Source organism: Salmo salar, chromosome 13 (genome assembly GCF_965601325.2).
Source record: "Salmo salar chromosome 13, fSalSal1, whole genome shotgun sequence".
NCBI classification, from domain to species: domain Eukaryota; kingdom Metazoa; phylum Chordata; class Actinopteri; order Salmoniformes; family Salmonidae; genus Salmo; species Salmo salar.
This window is the reverse complement of record NC_138303.1, coordinates 75,865,301-75,885,159: the sequence shown is the minus strand read 5'-3', so window position 1 is coordinate 75,885,159 and position 19,859 is coordinate 75,865,301. Positions and strand designations below refer to the sequence as shown.

Here is a 19,859-nt window from a genome sequence, read left to right as displayed (position 1 = left end):
GTTCATCTAAAGTTAAATCACTAAACTATGATTTGTGACACGTGTCATAATGGATTCCCCATAGTTATATGTTCTAATTCTATTTCTGTGGAAACAAACCTGCACTGGTCATTGCTAGCTAGCTAGCTAGCAAAGTGAGTTTTCACTTCGGGCTAAATTATGCATTTAATTGCACTTTGTTGTCAAATTAGTTTGCTGGCTGGTTGAGTTTTGCAAACATGATAAGGCACAGGAGCTAAAATTGTAAACACACTAAAAATGTGATTAATTTAAACCTCCTCCAGTGGCAGTTTAGATTTAATCCCTAAACAAAATTTAAATTTGACTTTACAATAATGGAGCAACAAGATTACATTTTACCTTGGCTTAAAGTCAAAATTAAACTTAGTTTAGAAGGATTACATTTAACTAGGATTAATTTTAAACCAGGTTTAAAGTTAGCTGCAACAAGATTAATAGATAAACCTTGATTTAACCAAGTTTTTAAGAGTTAATCCATGTTGGTGCAATCCATCCTAAGATGAGGAGCATGCAGGCAACAGAGAAGTTGAGCTGAGAGAGCGATAGAGGCTCTGGAAAGAGAGAAGATTAAGATTCTGTTCCTGCATGGACAAGAAGAAGGGATGGGAGTTTATGGGGAGTGGGAGAGAAAGAATAGTGAAATGGAGAGAATGCAAAGGGAGAAAGAAGAGAAGTGAGCAAAAGAGAAGAGCGAAATCGAGGAGGGGATGAAGGAGCCAGAAATAAAGCTGTACCAGCTGCAGAATGTCCTGAGGTTCAGAAAACAAGAGCAGGCACAGGTACAGTACTCCATTTAACCAGTCAAAGTTCAGGAATGTCAATTAAGTGTCATATTTAGGATTCAATAGATTAAATTGACTTCATGCTAGAGAATGAGTAATAATAATATTGCAGATCACTGTCTTACATGGGACTTCTCTTTCAGATGCATCATTGTAAAGTTATGGAAACTAGAAGTGCTGAGAGAGTCAGGGCGAAGCAGGAGAGGAAAGAGAGATGTTGGAGAAGAACAAAGTAAAAGAGCCTCTCAGAGCTAGAACAGAAGAGAGTAAAGGAACAAGTGAGGAAAAAGCCCACCTGGTGGATGTTGCAAGGAAATATAACGAAAGGAAACAGGGAGAGAAAGGATGAGAAAAGGTGTTGAAAAAGGCATAAGGCAAATAAAATCACATGGTGTACACCCCAGACTTAAAATTGAGGAAGATGTAAAAACGCAACGGAGATGGAAGAGTAAATACTGTCAGCTGTCATTGGTCAAGTTCTTTCATTTAGTGGAATACTTCATAAATAAAGTAATATGCGCAGTTATTTGTCCTTATTCATTGCCATATTGAAGAAAACACACACACACACAATATAAGTATAAGATGTAAATTAAAGGTGGTTACGGGATAATGCAATGTATGTTAACTTTGTTGACACTGAATATATTTTAAATACTGTATCTAACCTCGTGACGGATGAAAAATACATGAAAGAAAATCCATTCCCATCTAGTCAAAACCTCACCCCCCTTCATCCTATTTGCTGTAGAGACATACGCGGACCAATCAATGAATGCCATCGTTTCATCGACTATGTGATTGACAGGTGTGTGGTTCGCTCACACCATTGGCTCACACAAAAAGGACGTGGACTGACAAACCAATGACAGATCATAAAAACTCACAGCAACTCCCCTTTATGCCGCGTTCCTAACAACTTGGAATTCTCCGACTTCCGAGAGTTCAAAACAATTTCGCACTCGAAAAAAACGAGCTCCGACTCGGAGAATCTATTTGAACGGTCACCCAACTCTGAATTCCAACTCGGGAACTCAGGCCTCTTTCTAGAGCTCCGAATTTCCGACCTGAAGGTCACTGACGTCATGATTTGACGAGTTCCCAGTTGTTATGAACGCGGCATTTTCTCACCATGTGATGACGTGTCAAGAAAGTGCCGGAAGCCTTCAGTTAGTCCAAAATGGCTTACCAGACTTTTCAGCAGGAATATTTACAGATTCCTGTTGTAACTCGGGCATACACAACTGCCTGCGTCCTCACCACCGCTGCCGTGGTAAGATATTAGAATTTCATCTGAAACATGTTCTTGTCGGCAATGTAGACAGGGTCAGGGCTTGGCGTTTAGCCGTGGATGTCAGTCTGCTAACTCACTAGCTTGCTGCTTTTAGCTAGCGCGTCTCTGGCAAAACAGAAGTGCCAAAGACAGTACGGTAGTGCACATCAATTAGCTAGACAGCTGTGTTTGTGTCGCCAAACAATTGTTATTGACTGTAGTTGGGCTGTCACCGACCTTGATCGAATTGACCAAATGTGTGCAATGGTCAGTAGCCAGCTAAATAGACTATGCAGTTGGTAGCGAAACTTATAAATGTATGATTATCTGTGAGCACAGCTACATCTCGTAACATTTACATGACTGTTTTTTGTGCGGTTTACTGCCGCAATCAAAACAACTGGGAACTCGAGAGTCTCCGACTTCTGTGCGTTCACAACAAATGGGAACTCGCGAAAAAAAGAGCTCCGACTGAGGTCTATTTGAAATGTTATTCAATTCTGAATTCCGACTCGGAAACTCGGGCCTCTTTCTATAATTCCCGACCTGAATATCACTAACGTCATGGTTTGAAGGCCTCCCAAGTGGCGCAGCGGTCTAAGACACTGCATCTCAGTGCAAGAGGCGTCACTACAGTCCCTGGTTCGAATCCAGGCTGTATCACATCCGGCCGGGATTGGGAGTCCCTTAGGGCGGTGCACAATTGGCCCATCGTCGTCCAGGTTTGGCCGGGGTAGGCTGTCATTGTAAATAACAATTTGTTCTTAACTGACTTTCCTAGTTCAATAAAGGTTACATTTAAAATAAAAATGGACCTCGTATTTTTCCGTGTTCCCAGTTGTTTTGAACGTAGCATACATCTAGCTAGCAAGACATCATGCTAATGAACAAGTCAGATCTCTCCTCCTCCTAGTGGTCTGATTAATCATCCTCTAATACACTCCAGGCTGCTATTAACGATTTTCAATAGTTCTTATACAAAGCGTGCCATGACCGGTGGAAAAAGTACCCAATTGTTATACTTGAGTAAAAGTAAAGATGCCTTAATAGAAAATGACTCAAGTGAGTCACCCAGTAAAATACTACTTGAGTAAAAGTCTAAAAATATTTGGTTTTAAATATACTTAAGTATCAAAAGTAAATGTAATTGCTAAATATACACTGCTCAAACAAATAAAGGGAACACTAAAATAACTCATCCTAGATCTGAATGAAATAATCTTATTAAAATACTTTTTTCTTTACATAGTTGAATGTGCTGACAACAAAATCACACAAAAATAATCAATGGAAATCCAATTTATCAACCCATGGAGGTCTGGATTTGGAGTCACACTCAAAATTAAAGTGGAAAACCACACTACAGGCTGATCCAACTTTGATGTAATGTCCTTAAAACAAGTCAAAATGAGGCTCAGTAGTGTGTGTGGCCTCCACGTGCCTGTATGACCTCCCTACAACGCCTGGGCATGCTCCTGATGAGGTGGCGGATGGTCTCCTGAGGGATCTCCTCCCAGACCTGGACTAAAGCATCCACCAACTCCTGGACAGTCTGTGGTGCAATGTGGCGTTGGTGGATGGAGCGAGACATGATGTCCCAGATGTGCTCAATTGGATTCAGGTCTGGGGAACGGGCGGACAACTCCATAGCATCAATGCTTTCCTCTTGCAGGAACTGCTAACACACTCCAGCCACATGAGGTCTAGCATTGTCTTGCATTAGGAGGAACCCAGGGCCAACGGCACCAGCATATGGTCTCACAAGGGGTCTGAGGATCTCATCTCGGTACCTAATGGCAGTCAGGCTATTTCTGGCGAGCACATGGAGGGCTGTGCGGCCCCCCCAAAGAAATGCCACCCCACACCATGACTGACCCACCGCCAAACCGGTCATGCTGGAGGATGTTGCAGGCAGCAGAACGTTCTCCACGGCGTCTCCAGACTCTGTCACATCTGTCTGTGAACCTGCTTTCATCTGAAGAGCACAGGGCGCCAGTCTTGCCAATCTTGGTGTTCTCTGGCAAATGCCAAACGTCCTGCACGGTGTTGGGCTGTAAGCACAACCCCCACCTGTGGATGTCGGGCCCTCATACCACCCTCATGGAGTCTGTTTCTGACCGTTTGAGCAGACACATGCACATTTGTGGCCTGCTGGAGGTCATTTTGCAGGGCTCTGGCAGTGCTCCTCCTGCTCCTCCTTGCACAAAGGCGGAGGTAGCGGTCCTGCTGCTGGGTTGTTGCCCTCCTACGGCCTCCTCCACGTCTCCTGATGTACTGGCCTGTCTTCTGGTAGCGCCTCCATGCTCTGGACACGCTGACAGACACAGCAAACCTTCTTGCCACAGCTCGCATTGATGTGCCATCCTGGATGAGCTGCACTACCTGAGCCACTTGTGTGGGTTGTAGACTCCGTCTCATGCTACCACTAGAGTGAAAGCACCGCCAGCATTCAAAAGTGACCAAAACATCAGCCAGGAAGCATAGGAACTGAGAAGTGGTCTGTGGTCACCACCTGCAGAACCACTCCTTTATTGTGGGTGTCTTGCTAATTGCCTATAATTTCCACCTGTTGTCTATTCCATTTGCACAACAGCATGTAAAATGTATTGTCAATCAGTGTTGCTTCCTAAGTGGACAGTTTGATTTCACAGAAGTGTGACTGACTTGGAGTTACATTGTGTTGTTTAAGTGTTCCCTTTATTTTTTTGAGCAGTGTACTTAAGTATCAAATCATTTAAAATTCCTTATATTGAGAAAACCAGAAGGCACAATTTAATTTAAATTTTTTGAATTTACGTATAGCCAGGTGCACACTCCAACACTAAGATGAAATGAAGCATTTGTATTTAGTGATTCCACCAGATCAGAGGCAGTAGGGATGACCAGGGATGTTCTCTTGATAAGTGTGTGAATTTGACTATTTTCCTGTCCTGCTAAGCATTCAAAATGTAACGAGTACTTTTGTGTGTCAGGGAAAATGTATGGAATAAAAAGTACATTACTTTCTTTAGGAATGTAGTGAAGTAAAAGTTGTCAAATATAAATAGTAAAGTAGAGATACAAAAAATAAGTAATAAGTATTTTTACGTTAGTACTCTACACCACTGTATGAAAATTATATATTCACGTTGTTAAAAATACATGTATTTATAACATTTTTGCTTTCAATCTTCAGTAGCTCTTAGACAGTGTGCCATGCCAAATCATATATAGTGAGCTCTAAAAGTATTGGGACAATTACTCATTTCTTTCATTTTGGCTCTGTACTCAAACACTTTGGATTAAAGTGCAGACTGTCAGCTTTAATTTGAGGGTATTTTCATCCATATCGGTTGAACTGTTTCAAAATTACAGCTCTTTCTGTACATAGACCAAAAAGTATAGGGACAAATTCACTTAGGTGTGTTAAAGTAGTCAAAGGTTTAGTATTTGATCCCATATTCCTAGCACACAATGATTACATCAAGCTTGTGACTCTACAAACTTGTTGGATGCATTTGCGTTGTGCCTACAACAAAATCTCTTGCATAGTTCGTTTTTGTTTTAGTAAGTTGCATTGAAAGTGGCTATTGCGTTGATTCGATCACAATTGCCACAGTAAAGGGAAACGTTGATAGTATTAACTAACAGAACTTCATCAACTTTCTAGTTTTCCCTATCTTGTGCTTCTCTCCGTGGACTGATAGGCCGCGTCACAGCTTAGAGGGAACATTGGTTATACTTACTGTAACTTTTTTATTTGAAAGATTCTTTCTCGCTGATATGAAAGATGAGGGCCATATCTTTCGAAAACCCGTTTCGCAAGCGATAATTATGGACGCTAAAACACAGCGTCGGAATTGTAGTTCACACGGCCTGCCGTGGCCAACGATAACCGCTGAAAAAGGGTTTTCGAAAGCTACCGTTTACCTTAGTTAACTTCAGCATGCTAAGCATAGGGTTGCAGTTTGTTAACTGCTGTTTAAAAGACTGTCAAGAATTCCCCAAGATTGATGATAGTTCATGGTTGACTTAACTTAGCGTTTTCTGACAAAAGTTGTATCATCAGGTGAACTATTGATTCTAATGATGACACTTTCTTTGCTCTCACACTCAGCAATTAGAGCTCATCACACCTTTCCAACTATACTTCAACCCTGATTTGATACTAAGGAATTATCAGGTGAGTACATGCAATTGGTCATTTAGCTACTGTATCAGATATGACAAACATTTTGAAGTTTTTAATCTTAGGCCTGCTGTGTATAAGCGTAGCAGTTAAAAAATAAAATGTAATGCTAGGTTGACTGATTTCTCTGTTCTGTCTTGTAGGTATGGAGACTCATAACCAACTTTCTATTTTTTGGTCCAGTTGGCTTCAACTTCCTTTTCAATATGATTTTTTTGTATCCTTTTTCTGTTGCACATGTCTTGCTCTGAGTGTACTTGTGAAATGTATATTTTGCGTCCCTTTGATTGGAAGCACTATGCGACTCATAAAATGCTTGTCTTGAACAAGAAGGCGAGCCATGTTTCATTTATTTTTAATCATGATGCAACTGTCTAATCATAGTGAAATATAGGTTTAGTATTTGCTTTGCCCTTGCCAGATTACCTTAACTGTTGGCTTCCAGGTACCGATACTGTCGTATGCTGGAGGAGGGCTCTTTCAGGGGCCGCACCGCTGACTTTGTCTTCATGTTCCTCTTCGGTGGCCTTCTGATGACTGTATCCTTGTAACACTGTTACTTTCATGGTCTTAGTTGATACCGCAGGAGTCGAGACATGTTCAGCACCACATACACTTAATGTACCTGTATTTGTGATATTTTTAGCAAGCTTCTGATTGAGCTCTTAATAAGGCCTACTGTTGTATAATGCTGTATGTGTGTACAGGAAATATGTAGGCCTATGTTATCCACAGGTGCCTTAATGAGAAGCTCTTACGCAACAGTCACATTTCTTGCCACCTGAATATAATATTTTTTTTAAATGTAAAGCTTTGTTTAGGCTAGTTGTCAAACTTGAGAATCAATTGGTTGATTGTCTGCAGTTGGCGACAGGTAGCCTAGAGGTTAAGAGCTTTGGGCCAGTAACCGAATGGTCGCTGGTTCGAATCCTTGAGCCGACAAGGGGGGTAAATCAACCGTTATGCCGCCGATGTCGGTTAAGGCAGCCCCCCGCACCGCTCTGATTCAGAGGGGTTGGGTTAAATGCAGAATACACATCTTGGTTGAATGCATTCAGTTGTGCAACTGACTAGGTATCCCCTTTCCTAAGTTAGGGTAAATCAACTCGAATAATGCTGTATGCCACAATTCAATCCACCAATCACTTTTTTTCTCAGTAAGCACAAAGATATTTGGCACCTTTGTGAGTCTGGTGTTCTTGGGCCAAGCCTTCACCATCATGCTGGTGTACGTGTGGAGCAGGCGTAACCCCAACGTTCGCATGAACTTCTTTGGCCTGCTGAACTTTCAGGCGCCCTTTCTCCCTTGGGTGCTCATGGGATTCTCTCTGTTGCTGGGCAACTCCATCATTGTGGATTTACTAGGTACCAGTCGCTCTAACCACCATAGCAAATTTCTGTAATGCATCAATGTTATTAATGGCTTTAAGATCCAAAATGTTGTTGCCTTATTGACCATTGAGTAGTGGTGACTAGTTGGATCAATGCTGTATTTCCTTCCCTAAGGTATCGCTGTGGGTCATGTGTACTTCTTTCTGGAGGATGTGTTCCCAAACCAGCCAGGTGGTGGCAGATGGCTCAAGACTCCCTTTTTTCTGTAAGTTTGGCCATTTATAAGTTTGATATGGTTCTAGTACTGTCCAAGAATGAGTTTGTCTTATGATAGAAACTGCAGTGTTTACCCCACAAGTCTGCTGAGAGATGGTAATGTTGCTGGAGAGATGGGTAAACAATTAGTTATTACAATATGGAAATTGCCAACATTTACAATGTTGTAACCAATGTTTTGACATGGTGTTCTGAAAGTATGCTGTCCTTGGGAGTGGCTGTGACAATGTCTATGCTGATTGGTATTATTCTAGAAAAGGAAGGGCACATCAATAGCTCTTAATAAAAGTAGAAATATACCATCCATTTATCAGATGCGTTATGTATGTACAGTTGAAGTTGGAAGTTTACATACACTTAGATTGGAGTCATTAAAACTCGTTTTTCAACCACTTCACAAATTTCTTGTTAACAAACTGTAGTTTTGGCAAGTCGGTTAGGACATCTACTTTGTGCATGACACAAGTCATTTTTACAACAATTGTTTACAGACAGATTATTTCACTTATAATTCACTGTATCAAAATTCCAGTTGGTCAGAAGTTTACATGCACTAAGTTGACTGTGCCTTTAAACAGCTTGCGAAATTCCAGAAAATGATGTCATGGCTTTAGAAGCTTCTGATAGGCTAATTGACATAATTTGAGTCAATTGGAGCTGTACCTGTGGATGTATTTCAAGGCCTACCTTCAAACTTGGTGCCTCTTTGCTTGACATCATGGGAATATCAAAAGAAATAAGCCAAGACCTCAGAATAAAAATTGTAGACCTCAAGTCTGGTTCATCCTTGGGAGCAATTTCCAAACACCTGAAGGTACCATCTTCATCTGTACAAACAATAGTACGCAAGTATAAACACCATGGGACCACGCAGCCGTCATACCGCTCAGGAAGGAGACGCGTTCTGTCTCCTAGAGATGAACATACTTTGGTGAGAAAAGTGCAAATCAATCCCAGAACAACAGCAAAGGACCTTGTGAAGATGCTGGAGGAAACGGGTACAAAAGTATCTATATCCACAGTAAAACGAGTCCTATATCGACACAACCTGAAAGGCCGCTCAGCAAGGAAAAAGCCACTGCTCCAAAACCGCCATAAAAAAAGCCAGACTATGGTTTGCAACAACCCCAAGCATACTTCCAAAGTTGTGGCAAAATGGCTTAAGGACAACAAAGTCAAGGTATTGGAGTGGCCTTCACAAAGCCCTGACCTCAATCCCATACAATGTTTGTGGGCAGAACTGAAAAAGCGTGTGCAAGCAAGGAGGCCTACACACTTGACTCAGTTACACCAGCTCTGTCAGGAGGAATGGGCCAAAATTCACCCAACTTAATTGTGGGAAGCTTGTGGAAGGCTACCCAAAATGTTTGACCCAAGTTAAACAATTTAAAAGCAATGCTACCAAATACTAATTGAGGGTATGTCAACTTCTGACCCACTGGGAATGTGATGAAAGAAATAAAAGCTGAAATCATTCTCTCTGCTATTATTCTGACATTTCACATTCTTAAAATAAAGTGGTGATCCTAACTGACCTAAGACAGGAAATGTTTACTAGGATTAAATGTCAGGAATAGTGAAACTGAGTTTAAATGTATGTAAACTTCTGACTTCAACTATATTTATGTATCTTAAGCATATTGCCCTGTGCTTTGTTTGGTATACAGTGCATTTGGAAAGTATTCAGACCCCTTGACTTTTTCCATGTTTTGTTACTGCCTTATTCTAAAATTGATTGAATTGTTTTGTTTTTCTCATCAATCTACACACAATACCCCATAATGACAAAGCAAAAACAGGTTTTTTTCGATTTTTGTGCAAAAAAGAAATAACCATTTACATAAGTATTCAGACCCTTTACTCAGTACTTTGTTGAAGCACCTTTGGCAGCGATTACAGCCTCGATTTCTTGGGTATTATGCTACAAGCTTGGCACACTTGTATTTGGGGAGTTTCTCACATTTTTCTATGCAAAGAGTCTGAATACTTATGTAAATAAGGTATGTTTTTTTTAAATAAAAATATCTATACTTTTCGCTTTGACATTAATGGGGTATTGTGTCTGTGTGTGTAGATTGAGGAAAACAAACAATTTAACCCATTTTATAGTAAGGCTGTAACATAACAAAATGTGGAAAAAGTCTGAATATTTTCCCGAATGCACTGTATGTAGGTCTTTCACCTGTCTCTGTAATTCTCTCTCTCACAGTAAGATGCTGTTTGACACTCCAGAGGAGGATGCCAACTACAACCCTCTTCCTGAAGAGCGTCCGGGGGGGTTCGCCTGGGGAGAGGGACAGCGCCTCGGGGGTTAATCTAGCCCCCCACCACAGGATCACTTTATAATGGACTTTTCCTCAGTGAGAGACAAGAGGGACAAACTTGGTCTTTTTTTCCGACTTGTTTCTCTAGTTCTGGATGGACAACGCCAATCTCCAACCAGAGCTTTTCGGAGTTTGGTGTGTGACTTACATCTCCCTCAAACTGTTCAATAAGCCAGACTCACTTTAAGACCACATGAGTGGATGTAACAGGAAGTGACTTTTGATGGTTAACCTTTGGTTGCGTTGAGATTTGGCTTTCTCTGTGGGGAAAAAATGAGGCTCAACAATATTGTCAAATGATGGGAAACAGTGGAGGAAAAAATCTGAATGAATGAATTCAGATTGAGTGTTTTCCTTTACTTTTTAAAAAGAATAAATGTGTGGCATATGTAGATAATGCAGGAGATATTTTCTTTGTAATTTTTCTGCACTGTTGCATCAGTTGAAGCAAGTTTTTCTGTAAGGAGTTCCATAATGAAATTTGAAATGTATTCAATCATTTGATTCCAGTACCAAGAGTGCTTGGATGCACTAGGATCAATAATGTGAGAACGCTTAAATTGTTTATTACAACTGTAGAAAAAAAATGTACTGTGGACAAATCAAACATGCATACGTTACTCTGTACTGCCCTCCTCTGGTAGAAGACATTGCAGTGTGGAAGGAAGGGAGTAAATTTGACCGACCATTTGTGTTGCATGCCAAGCTTCTAGGCTCGACAAGAGACTAGCCATTTTGAAACCCCTGCAACAAACCCTTCAGTATTCAAACTGAAACTAAACGGCTACTTTTTTCAAAAGTTTCGGTTGCATACAGTAAGTGGTAAACGCTTCACTTTTTTGCAGTTTTTTACCTTTATGGCAGGGCTTGTAGATTACATTTGTATTTTAATCAATACAGATTTTGAAATGCCTATTTGTTCCATTGTCAATAACCAGAGGATCTAATTTTTAACTTTGCGAAAGGAAGTTGTCACTGGTGGACAAGGGAAGTCACCTTTTCACCCATTTCTATTCTTATACTCTATATCCGATCTGTTGGAAACCTTTTACAGTTATTGGTTTCATAAAACAATGTCATGTTTTACATGGCAAGGTCTGCTGCTTCATGATCCACAGTGAGCACAGTTATAAACACAATCTAACATTGATGATTCCTAGAACTACAGGGTTTCAACAACTACGCTGGTTTATAAACTCAGCAAGCATCAGATTACTGCTCAGATATAAAGACTGAGTAAAATGGATAAATATACCACTTGTGTTGATTCCTGATACAACTGGTTTGGTCTATGGGATTTAATAAGTTTGCAAAACGAGCACCATTGACCAGCATATGGTGATTGTTAATTTTCTGTGCACATTTTTCCATTATATTCAATATTCATTTTGTAACTACACAGCTTTTCTGCTAACTACAGCCTAATAGTTTAGTTACATAGTACAGTCGTGGCCAAAAGTTGAGAATGACACATTAATTTCCAGAAAGTTATCTGCTTCAGTGTCTTTAGATATTTTTGTCAGATGTTACTATGGAATACTGAAGTATACTTACAAGCATTTCATAAGTGTCAAAGGCTTTTATTGACAATTACATTCAGTTGATACAAAGAGTCTATTTGCAGTGTTGGCCCTTCTTTTTCAAGACCTCTGCAATCCGCCCTGGCATGCTGTCAATTAACTTCTGGGCCACATCCTGACTGATGACAGCCCATTCTTGCATAATCAATGCTAGGAGTTTGTCAGAATTTGTGAGTTTTTGTTTGTCCACCTGCCTCTTGAGGATTGACCACAAGTTCTCAATGGGATTAAGGTCTGGGGAGTTTCCTGGCCACGGACCCAAAATATTGATGTTTTGTTCCCCGAGCCACTTAGTTATCACTTTTGCCTTAGGGCAAGGTGCTCCATCATGCTGGAAAAGGCATTGTTCAACACCAAACTGTTCCTGGCTGGTTGGGAGGACGTGTTGGTACCATTCTTTATTCATGGCTGTGTTCTTAGGCAAAATTGTGAGTGAGCCCACTCCCTTGGCTGAGAAGCAACCCCACACATGAATTGTCTCAGGATGCTTTACTGTTGACATGACACAGGACTGATGGTAGCGCTCACCTTGTCTTCTCTGGACAAGATTTTTTTCCGCATGCCCCAATCGGAAAGGGGATTCATCAGAGAAGATGACTTTACCCCAGTCCTCAGCAGTCCAAACCCTGTACCTTTTGCAGAATATCAGTCTGTCCCTTCTGGGATATCAGAATATCAGTCTGTGGCTTCTTTGCTACCCTTCTTGACACCAGGCCATCCTCCAAAAAAGTATTCGCCTCACTGTTCGTGCAGATGCACTCACACCTGCCTGCTGCCATTCCTGAGCAAACTCTGTACTGGTGGTGTCCCGATCCCACAGCTGAATCAACTTTAGGAGATGGTCCTTGCGCTTGCTGGACTTTCTTGGGTGCTCTGAAGCCTTCTTCACAACAATTGAACTGCTCTCGAAGTTCTTGATCTGATAAATGGTTGATTTAGGTGCAATCTTACTGGCATCAATATCCTTGCCTGTGAAGCCCTTTTTGTGCAAAGCAATGATGACGGCACGTGTTTCCTTGCAGGTAACCATGGTTGACAGAGGAAGAACAATGATTCCAAACACCACCCTCCTTTTGAAGCTTCCAGTCTGTTATTCGAACTCAATCAGCATGACAGAGTGATCTCCAGCCTTGTCCTCATCAACACTCACACCTGTGTTAACGAGAGAATCACTGACATGTCAGCTGGTCCTTTTGTGGCAGGGCTGAAATGCAGAGGAACTGTTTTTTGGGGATTCAGGTCATATGCATGGCAAAGAGGGACTTTGCAATTCATCTGATCACTCTTCATAACATTCTGGAGTATATGCAAATTGCCATCATACAAACTGAGGCAGCAGATTGGGAAAATTAATGTGTCATTCTCAACTTTTGGCCATGACTGTAAACCCTGAAACACAACTAATTTGTGTTGAATTCTTAAAAGTAAGAAATTGTTACAAGAGAGCTTTTTGGTAAGTACCAGAAAGCTATACTTTAGTTTTCTGCAAACTGGTAAAGCATTGCCAAATAAATGATTAAAACATGAAGCCATATCAGCTGAGGGATAGTCGTACTTCTACAGAACATCTATTTTTGGCTAGTAGGAGTATACATTACATATGTACCACAACAGTTCCTTTAGTATAGTCTCTGTTGCCTCTGGCTTTATCCCAGATCATCATAGTCCTCCTCAATCTGTCTGTCTGCTCTGATGTCATCGTAGTCCTCAGCAATGCCATCATGGCAATTGTCCTTACACACCAGTGTCTCTGTGTGATGGTACGGTGGAGGAGGGGCATTGTCATCTACTTTCACATAGTCAGGTAGCCCTACAAGGTTCTCATAGCTTTCGGTCTCTGGAAAGCAAAGACGCACATTATTGACAGTTGAGGCTGACATTGTACAGGGCCTAAAAAGTGTTTTGTTACTGTGTGGGCTTAAAAGGCTCCTATTGTGAATGTTCTAACAAAACAGCTTATCATTGTGTAATATTACTCCCAATGTGTGCTCATGATTGCATTTCAAGGCTTATCGAATGAAACCTGATGCTTACTGGGAGAGGATGTGAGAAACTGAGTCCTTGGTGGTAAAGGAGGCAAATCATCCTCCAGATCTTTGGGATGATATTTGCTGCTCCTGGATAGGGGAGAAACCCGAGCAATTAGATCTCCACTTTGGAAAAAACTTTTTACAAAATCCCTCCCTTCCCTGGACAACTAAGAATGCTTAAAAAACAACTCGCCCTAAATTGAATCAAAGGTTTGAGGGGAAGAGAGGACCAAACTTGTGGTTTTAATTGTGATAATGAATGATGAGTCAACAAATTCAACCTCTATAAATGTCAATAGAAATGTAGGTTACATTTATATCAGCTGAAAATAGTGCAAGAGACTTACTGGGCATAATACTGAGGTGTGGTGCGACTTGGTGTACTTGTATTGTATTGTTCAGCAGCTGTAAAAAAAAAAAAAGACAGTTCATATAAGTTGAGAAATGGATCTGTAACGCTCACAATAATGCTTCTGATGTAATCGTGTAATTGAAAATACTTACTTTTGGAAATACACTTGTTGATAAGAATGAAGATGAGACCTATTACCAAGGAAACAAAAATCATTCCAAGAACCACCCACAGCCAGAAGAGTTCTCGTAAAGTGTCCCGTAAAGGTTCCATGAGTGATCTAGTCCACAGTGCACAAAAGAGCCCAAATATACATGTAAGTAATTGATGATGACCTCATGAATTCCTTAGAAAAATCTTTCAAGAAGCCATTTCAAGAGGTGTAACTTGTTAAAAAAGAAACGTTTGATTGCACATAATTTTAACATGTTCAACTTCATAAAAAACAAGTTTCCCTAAGTGCCAAATAAAGTAACAGGGTTGACAATTTCATGTTAAATCAGCCATCAATCCCCTTGTGATGGGGAATCGAAGCTTGTGTGCAACAGGGAGTGGCAATTGGATGCAACCTACACAAAGTATAAAAACAAATGTCTAGCCTGTCTAGTCTGTCATGCTCGACGTGCTTAGTTTCCCACCAGAAAATGTCCAAAAGGAGTAGAACCAGGTTACTTGCATTTACACTGATTTGACAATTACAGTGCATTTGGAAAATATTCAGACCCCTTGACTTTTTCCACATTTTGTTACATTACAGCCTTATTATTCAAAAGTACACAACACTACATAATGACAAAACAAAAACTGTTTTAAAATTTCTGAAAATGTATTCAATATAAAAAATGTAAATATCACATTTACATACAGTTGAAGTCAGAAGTTTACATACACCATAGCCAAATACATCTAAACTCAGTTTTTCACAATTCCTGACTTATCTAAGTAAACATTCCCTGTCTTAGGTCAGTTAGGCTCACCACTTTATTTTAAGAATGTGAAATGTCAGAATAATAGTAGAGAGAATGATTTATTTCAGCTTTCATTTCTTTCATCACATTCCCAGTGGGTCAGAAGTTTACATACACTCAATTAGTATTTGGTAGCATTGCCTTTAAATTGTTTAACTTGGGTCAAGCGTTTCGGGTAGCCTTCCACAAGCTTCCCACAATAAGTTGGGTGAATTTTGACCCATTCCTCCAGACAGAGCTGATGTAACTGAGTCAGGTTTGTAGGCCTCCTTGCTCGCACATGCTTTTTCAGTTCTGCCCACAAATTTTCCATAGAATTGAGGTCAGGGCTTTGTGATGGCCACTCCAATACCTTGACTTTGTTGTCCTTAAGCCATTTTGCCACAACTTGGAAGTATGCTTGGGGTCATTGTCCAGTTGGAAGACACATTTGCAACCAAGCTTTAACTTCCTGACTAATGTCTTGAGATGTTGCTTCAATATATCCACATAATTTTCCATCTTCATGATGTCATCTATTTTGTGAAGTGCACCAGTCCCTCCTGCAGCAAAGCACCCCCACAACATGATGCTGCCACCCCTGTGCTTCACGGTTGGGATGGTGTTCTTTGGCTTGCAAGCCTCCCCCTTTTTCCTCCAAACATAACGATGGTCATTATGGCCTAACAGTTCTATTTTTGTTTCATCAGACCAGAGGACATTTCTCCAAAAAGGGAGTGTGCAGTTAAACCGTAGTCTGGCTTTTTTAATGGCGGTTTTGGAGCAGTGGCTTCTTCCTTGCTGAGCAGCCTTTCAGGTTGTGTCAATATAGGACTTGTTTTACTGTGGATATAGATACTTTTGTTCCCGTTTCCTCCAGCATCTTCACAGGGTCCTTTGCTGCTGTTCTGGGATTGATTTGCACTTTTCGCACCAACGTACCTTCATCTCTAGGAGACAGAACGCGTCTCCTTCCTGAGCGGTATGACGGCTGCGTGGTCCCATGGTGTTTATACTTGCGAACTAACGTGGCACCTTTAGGCGTTTGGAAATTGCTCCCAAGGGTGAACCAGACTTGTGGAGGTCTTTTGAATTTCACTTGATGTCAAAGAAAAAAGAGGCACTGAGTATAAAGGTAGGCCTTGAAATACATCCACAGGTACTCATCCAATAGGCTAATTGACATCATTTGAGTCAATCAGAAGCTTCTAAAGACATTACATTTTCTGGAATTTTCCAAGCTGTTTAAAGGCACAGTCAACTTAGTGTATTTAAACTTCTGACCCACTGGAATTGTGATACAGTGAATTATAAATGAAATCATCTGTCTGTAGTCGGTTAGATGTGCTAAAACTATAGTTTGTTACCAAGAAATGTGTGGAGTGGTTGAAAAACAAGTTTTAATGACTCCAACCTAAGTGTATGTAAACTTCTGACTTCACCTGTAATTATTCAGACGCTTTACTCAGTACTTTGTTGAAGCACCTTTGGCAGCAATTACAGCCTCGAGTCTTCTTGGGTATGACGCTACAAGTTTGACACACCTGTATCTGGGGAGTTTCTCACATTCTTCTCTGTAGATCCTCTCAAGCTCTGTCAGGTTGGATGGAGAGCGTCGCTGCACAGCTATTTTCAGTTCTCTCGAGAGGATGTTCGATCGGGTTTAAGTCCGGCTCTGGCTGGGCCACTCAAGGACATTGAGACTTGTCCTGAAACCACTCCTGCGTTGCCTTGGCTGTGTGCTTAGGCTTGTTGTCCTATTGGAAGGTGAACCTTTGCCCCAGTCTGAGGTCCTGAGCAGGTTTTCATCAAGGATCTCTGTACTTTGCTCCATTCATCTTTACCTTGATCCTAACTAGTCTCCTAGTCCCTCCCCTGAAAGAAATCCCCACAGCATGATGCTGCCACCACCATGGTTCACCATAGGGATGGTGACAGGTTTCCTCCAGATGTGACACTTGGCTGAGAGTCAGACTCCTTTAGGTGACTTTTGGCAAACTCCAAGTGGGGTGTCATGTGCATTTTACTGAGGAGCGGGGCGGCAGCGTAGCCTAGTGGTTAGAGCGTTGGACTAGTAACCGAAAGGTTGCAAGATTGAATCCCCGAGCTGACAAGGTACAAAGCTGTCGTTCTGCCCCTGAACAAGGCAGTTAACCCACTGTTCCTAGGCTGTCATTGAAATAAGAATTTGTTCTTAACTGACTTGCCTAGTTAAATAAAAGGAGGGGCTTCCATCTGGCTACTACCATCAAGTCCTGATTGGTGGAGTGTTGTAGAGATGGTTGTCCTTCTGGAAGGTTCTCCCATCTCCACAGAGGAACTCTGAAACTCCTTCAGAGAGAACATCAGGTACTTGCTCACCACCCTGACCAAGACCCTTCTCCCCCGATTGCTCAGTTTGGCTTGGCAGCCAGCTCTAGGAAGACACTTGTTGGTTCCAAACTTCTTCCATTTAAGGATGGAAGCCATTGTGTTCTTGGGGACCTTCAATGCTGCAGAAATGTTTTTGTACCCTTTCCTAGATCTGTGCCTCGACAAAATCCTGTCTTGGACCTCTACGGACAATTCTTTCGACCTCATGACTTGGTTTTTGCCTGAAATGCACTGTCAACTGTGGGGCCTTTTTATATAGACAGGTGTGTGCCTTTCCAAATCATGTACAATGAATTGAATTTACCACAGCTGGACTAAAATCAAGTTGTTGAAACCTCTTAAGGATGATCAATGGAACAGAATGCACCTGAGCTCAATTTAAAGTCTCATAGCAAAGGGTCTGAATACTTATTAATTTACATCTGTCCCTCATTTTAAGATCAACCCTGTTATGTGAGCTGAACTCTTTTTAATCTAGTGAAACTATTCCTTTTAAAAATATTAAGGTATTTAAAAAAATAATCGAAAAACCTGTTTTCTCTTGTCATTATGGAGGTATTGTATGTAGATTGATGAGAATTTTTTATTTGTTTTTAAATCCATTTTAGAATAAGGCTGTAACGTAACACCATTTGGAAAAAGGTAAAGGGTCTGAACTTTCCAAATCCACTGTAGATGTTCAATGTTTCTTTTGCAAAAAATATTTTTAAAAGGAATAGTTTCACTATATTAAAAAAAAAGAGTTCAGCTCACATAACAGGGTTGATCTTAAAATTAGGGACAGATGTAAATTAATCACTAATCGCATGAAATTTAAAAAAAGAAATGACTTTGTCAAATCAACAAAATAACTATGACGTTACAAACTGGTGAAATGTTAGGTTTAAGTGGGTTAAATCTTCCTAGAAGTCAGAGGGTGCACGGGGGGAAATGTCAAGATGCTGAATTTTTGCGCTTTAGCATGTCTTCGTGGAAAGACCTAATACAAGTAAATAACTGATGGGCACCCACATCAACATCGTTCTGCATTTCTGCTTTTTCTCCATGACATGTCACTTCCTCATTTTTGAACTGGCCAAGTCTTGTGATTATTTTAGCCTACACTGTGTAAGAGCAGTGTTGACATGCCACTTATTACTGTCATAAGCCATTTCGACTCATTGCTTTACATTGAAGCAGACTGTTTTATCTCTATAATTGATAAATAAAAATTGTGTATGCAATTGTACTAAATCAAAGGGGAAAAGTGACTTGATTTTTACATAATAAATCTCATTCTTCAGTTTTTTTGACAGTCACGCTCAATCCTGAGCACCCTTACATGCACCTAATACTACATTTACATTTTAGCTGTAATGAAAGTTAAGTTCATACATTTCCCATGAACTGTGTTTGCCACAGACACAGCTGGTAAATGATACTAATTCACACTTCTCTCTGACCAGAGTTTGATGTTAATGACATATTTATCAGACAACATGCACAACATCCTTTCACAGCTGCATACCTTTTTATAGAACTAAATAACTTCCGGCAATTTACTTTTTCTAAGAAGTTCTAGTCAGAGAGAGATGTATTCACAATTAAAAGGTGTTGCAGAGTAGGCTATTGTTATATTTTAAATGAATAATAAATGATAAATAAGACCTTTATGGTAGTAAAGTACCATCAACAGTAATTATCATACAAAATAAACCCCCTCAACCTGCCTCCATAGGTTATGGTTATTCTTATACAGTTATTTTATTAACACTATAATCAAACAATAACATCACCTATTGCATTTATTGAACAATAAGGTTCTATGGTCAGCACAGTTTTATAGTACGCTACAGCCTAGAAGAAAATATTTTGCTGACAAAGAAGCATTTTCTTGTTCTTATGACAATAGAATACACCTCTCAAATAGATGGCATATGCCTTACCTTACAAGGAAAGTCGAACAGCTGAAGACTAGGATTGTGTGGGTCAATGATATTCTTAGTTCTAAGCTGTGTACAGAAGATAGGGAGACTCTTATGGGATCATGATGCACTTCTGAGGTCTGAGGCTTCAGCCAACTCATTTCCTCTCAGTCATATTAAAGGAACTACCCACACCCATCACTCTGCACCATGCAGTGTGTGTGCGCGTGATAGAGAGAAGGAAAAAGAGAAAATGAATAAAAGGACTGATAAGGTCTACCATGTGCCGTGGTTACGAAGCAATGCTGCTGCAACCCCGACGTTGGAAAGTTGCGAATCGGAGAAGTCAAACTCAAATGTGTTTATTTCAGCTGGGAGTAAGACAGGCTATCAGACAGCTTCTGTGCATGTCTCTGGTTTAATCAGTCCAATAACATGGAGGTCTTTGACTGTTTACAAGCTGCAGATTTTTTGTTGACTTATTATCGTTCATGCCA

At 40.6% G+C, this 19,859-nt stretch overlaps 2 protein-coding genes across 3 annotated transcripts; one reads left to right on the top strand and one right to left on the bottom strand.

The window, feature by feature from the left end:
* The first annotated feature begins 1,906 nt into the window (after positions 1 to 1,906).
* On the top strand, positions 1,907 to 10,783 carry LOC106567674 (derlin-2). The gene is made up of 7 exons (XM_014137233.3): positions 1,907 to 2,076; positions 6,173 to 6,238; positions 6,388 to 6,461; positions 6,690 to 6,783; positions 7,414 to 7,609; positions 7,751 to 7,841; positions 10,062 to 10,783. Exons 1-7 carry the CDS (start codon positions 1,984 to 1,986, stop codon positions 10,165 to 10,167), a joined length of 720 nt encoding a protein of 239 aa, XP_013992708.1. The 5' UTR covers positions 1,907 to 1,983; the 3' UTR covers positions 10,168 to 10,783.
* Positions 10,784 to 13,164: 2,381 nt separating this feature from the next.
* Positions 13,165 to 19,552, bottom strand: scimp (SLP adaptor and CSK interacting membrane protein). Of its 2 annotated transcripts, none has more exons than XM_082960336.1 (5): positions 19,384 to 19,552; positions 14,291 to 14,418; positions 14,134 to 14,191; positions 13,791 to 13,873; positions 13,165 to 13,593 (listed from the first exon to the last, which is right to left on the bottom strand). In XM_082960336.1, exons 1-5 carry the CDS (start codon positions 19,521 to 19,523, stop codon positions 13,403 to 13,405), a joined length of 600 nt encoding a protein of 199 aa, XP_082816462.1. In that variant the 5' UTR covers positions 19,524 to 19,552; the 3' UTR covers positions 13,165 to 13,402. The 2 variants fall into 2 exon arrangements, with proteins under 2 accessions (XP_082816462.1, XP_082816463.1); XM_082960337.1 differs by having other exon boundaries at positions 13,197 to 13,593; positions 19,389 to 19,519.
* Positions 19,553 to 19,859: the final 307 nt, after the last annotated feature.

Bases quoted from the DNA above. Each gene is read 5' to 3' on its own strand.
- LOC106567674 (XM_014137233.3), top strand. From the start codon at position 1,984: ATGGCTTACCAGACTTTTCAGCAGGAATATTTACAGATTCCTGTTGTA. The intron at 6,462-6,689 runs GTATCCTTTTTC...GTTGGCTTCCAG, and splicing joins CTTTTCAATATGATTTTTTT to GTACCGATACTGTCGTATGC. The intron at 7,842-10,061 runs GTAAGTTTGGCC...TCTCTCTCACAG, and splicing joins CTCAAGACTCCCTTTTTTCT to TAAGATGCTGTTTGACACTC.
- scimp (XM_082960336.1), bottom strand. From the start codon at position 19,523: ATGAGTTGGCTGAAGCCTCAGACCTCAGAAGTGCATCATGATCCCATA. The intron at 14,419-19,383 runs GTAAGGCATATG...ACTGTGGACTAG, and splicing joins TGTTCGACTTTCCTTGTAAG to ATCACTCATGGAACCTTTAC. The intron at 14,192-14,290 runs GTAAGTATTTTC...TTTTTTTTACAG, and splicing joins CAACAAGTGTATTTCCAAAA to CTGCTGAACAATACAATACA.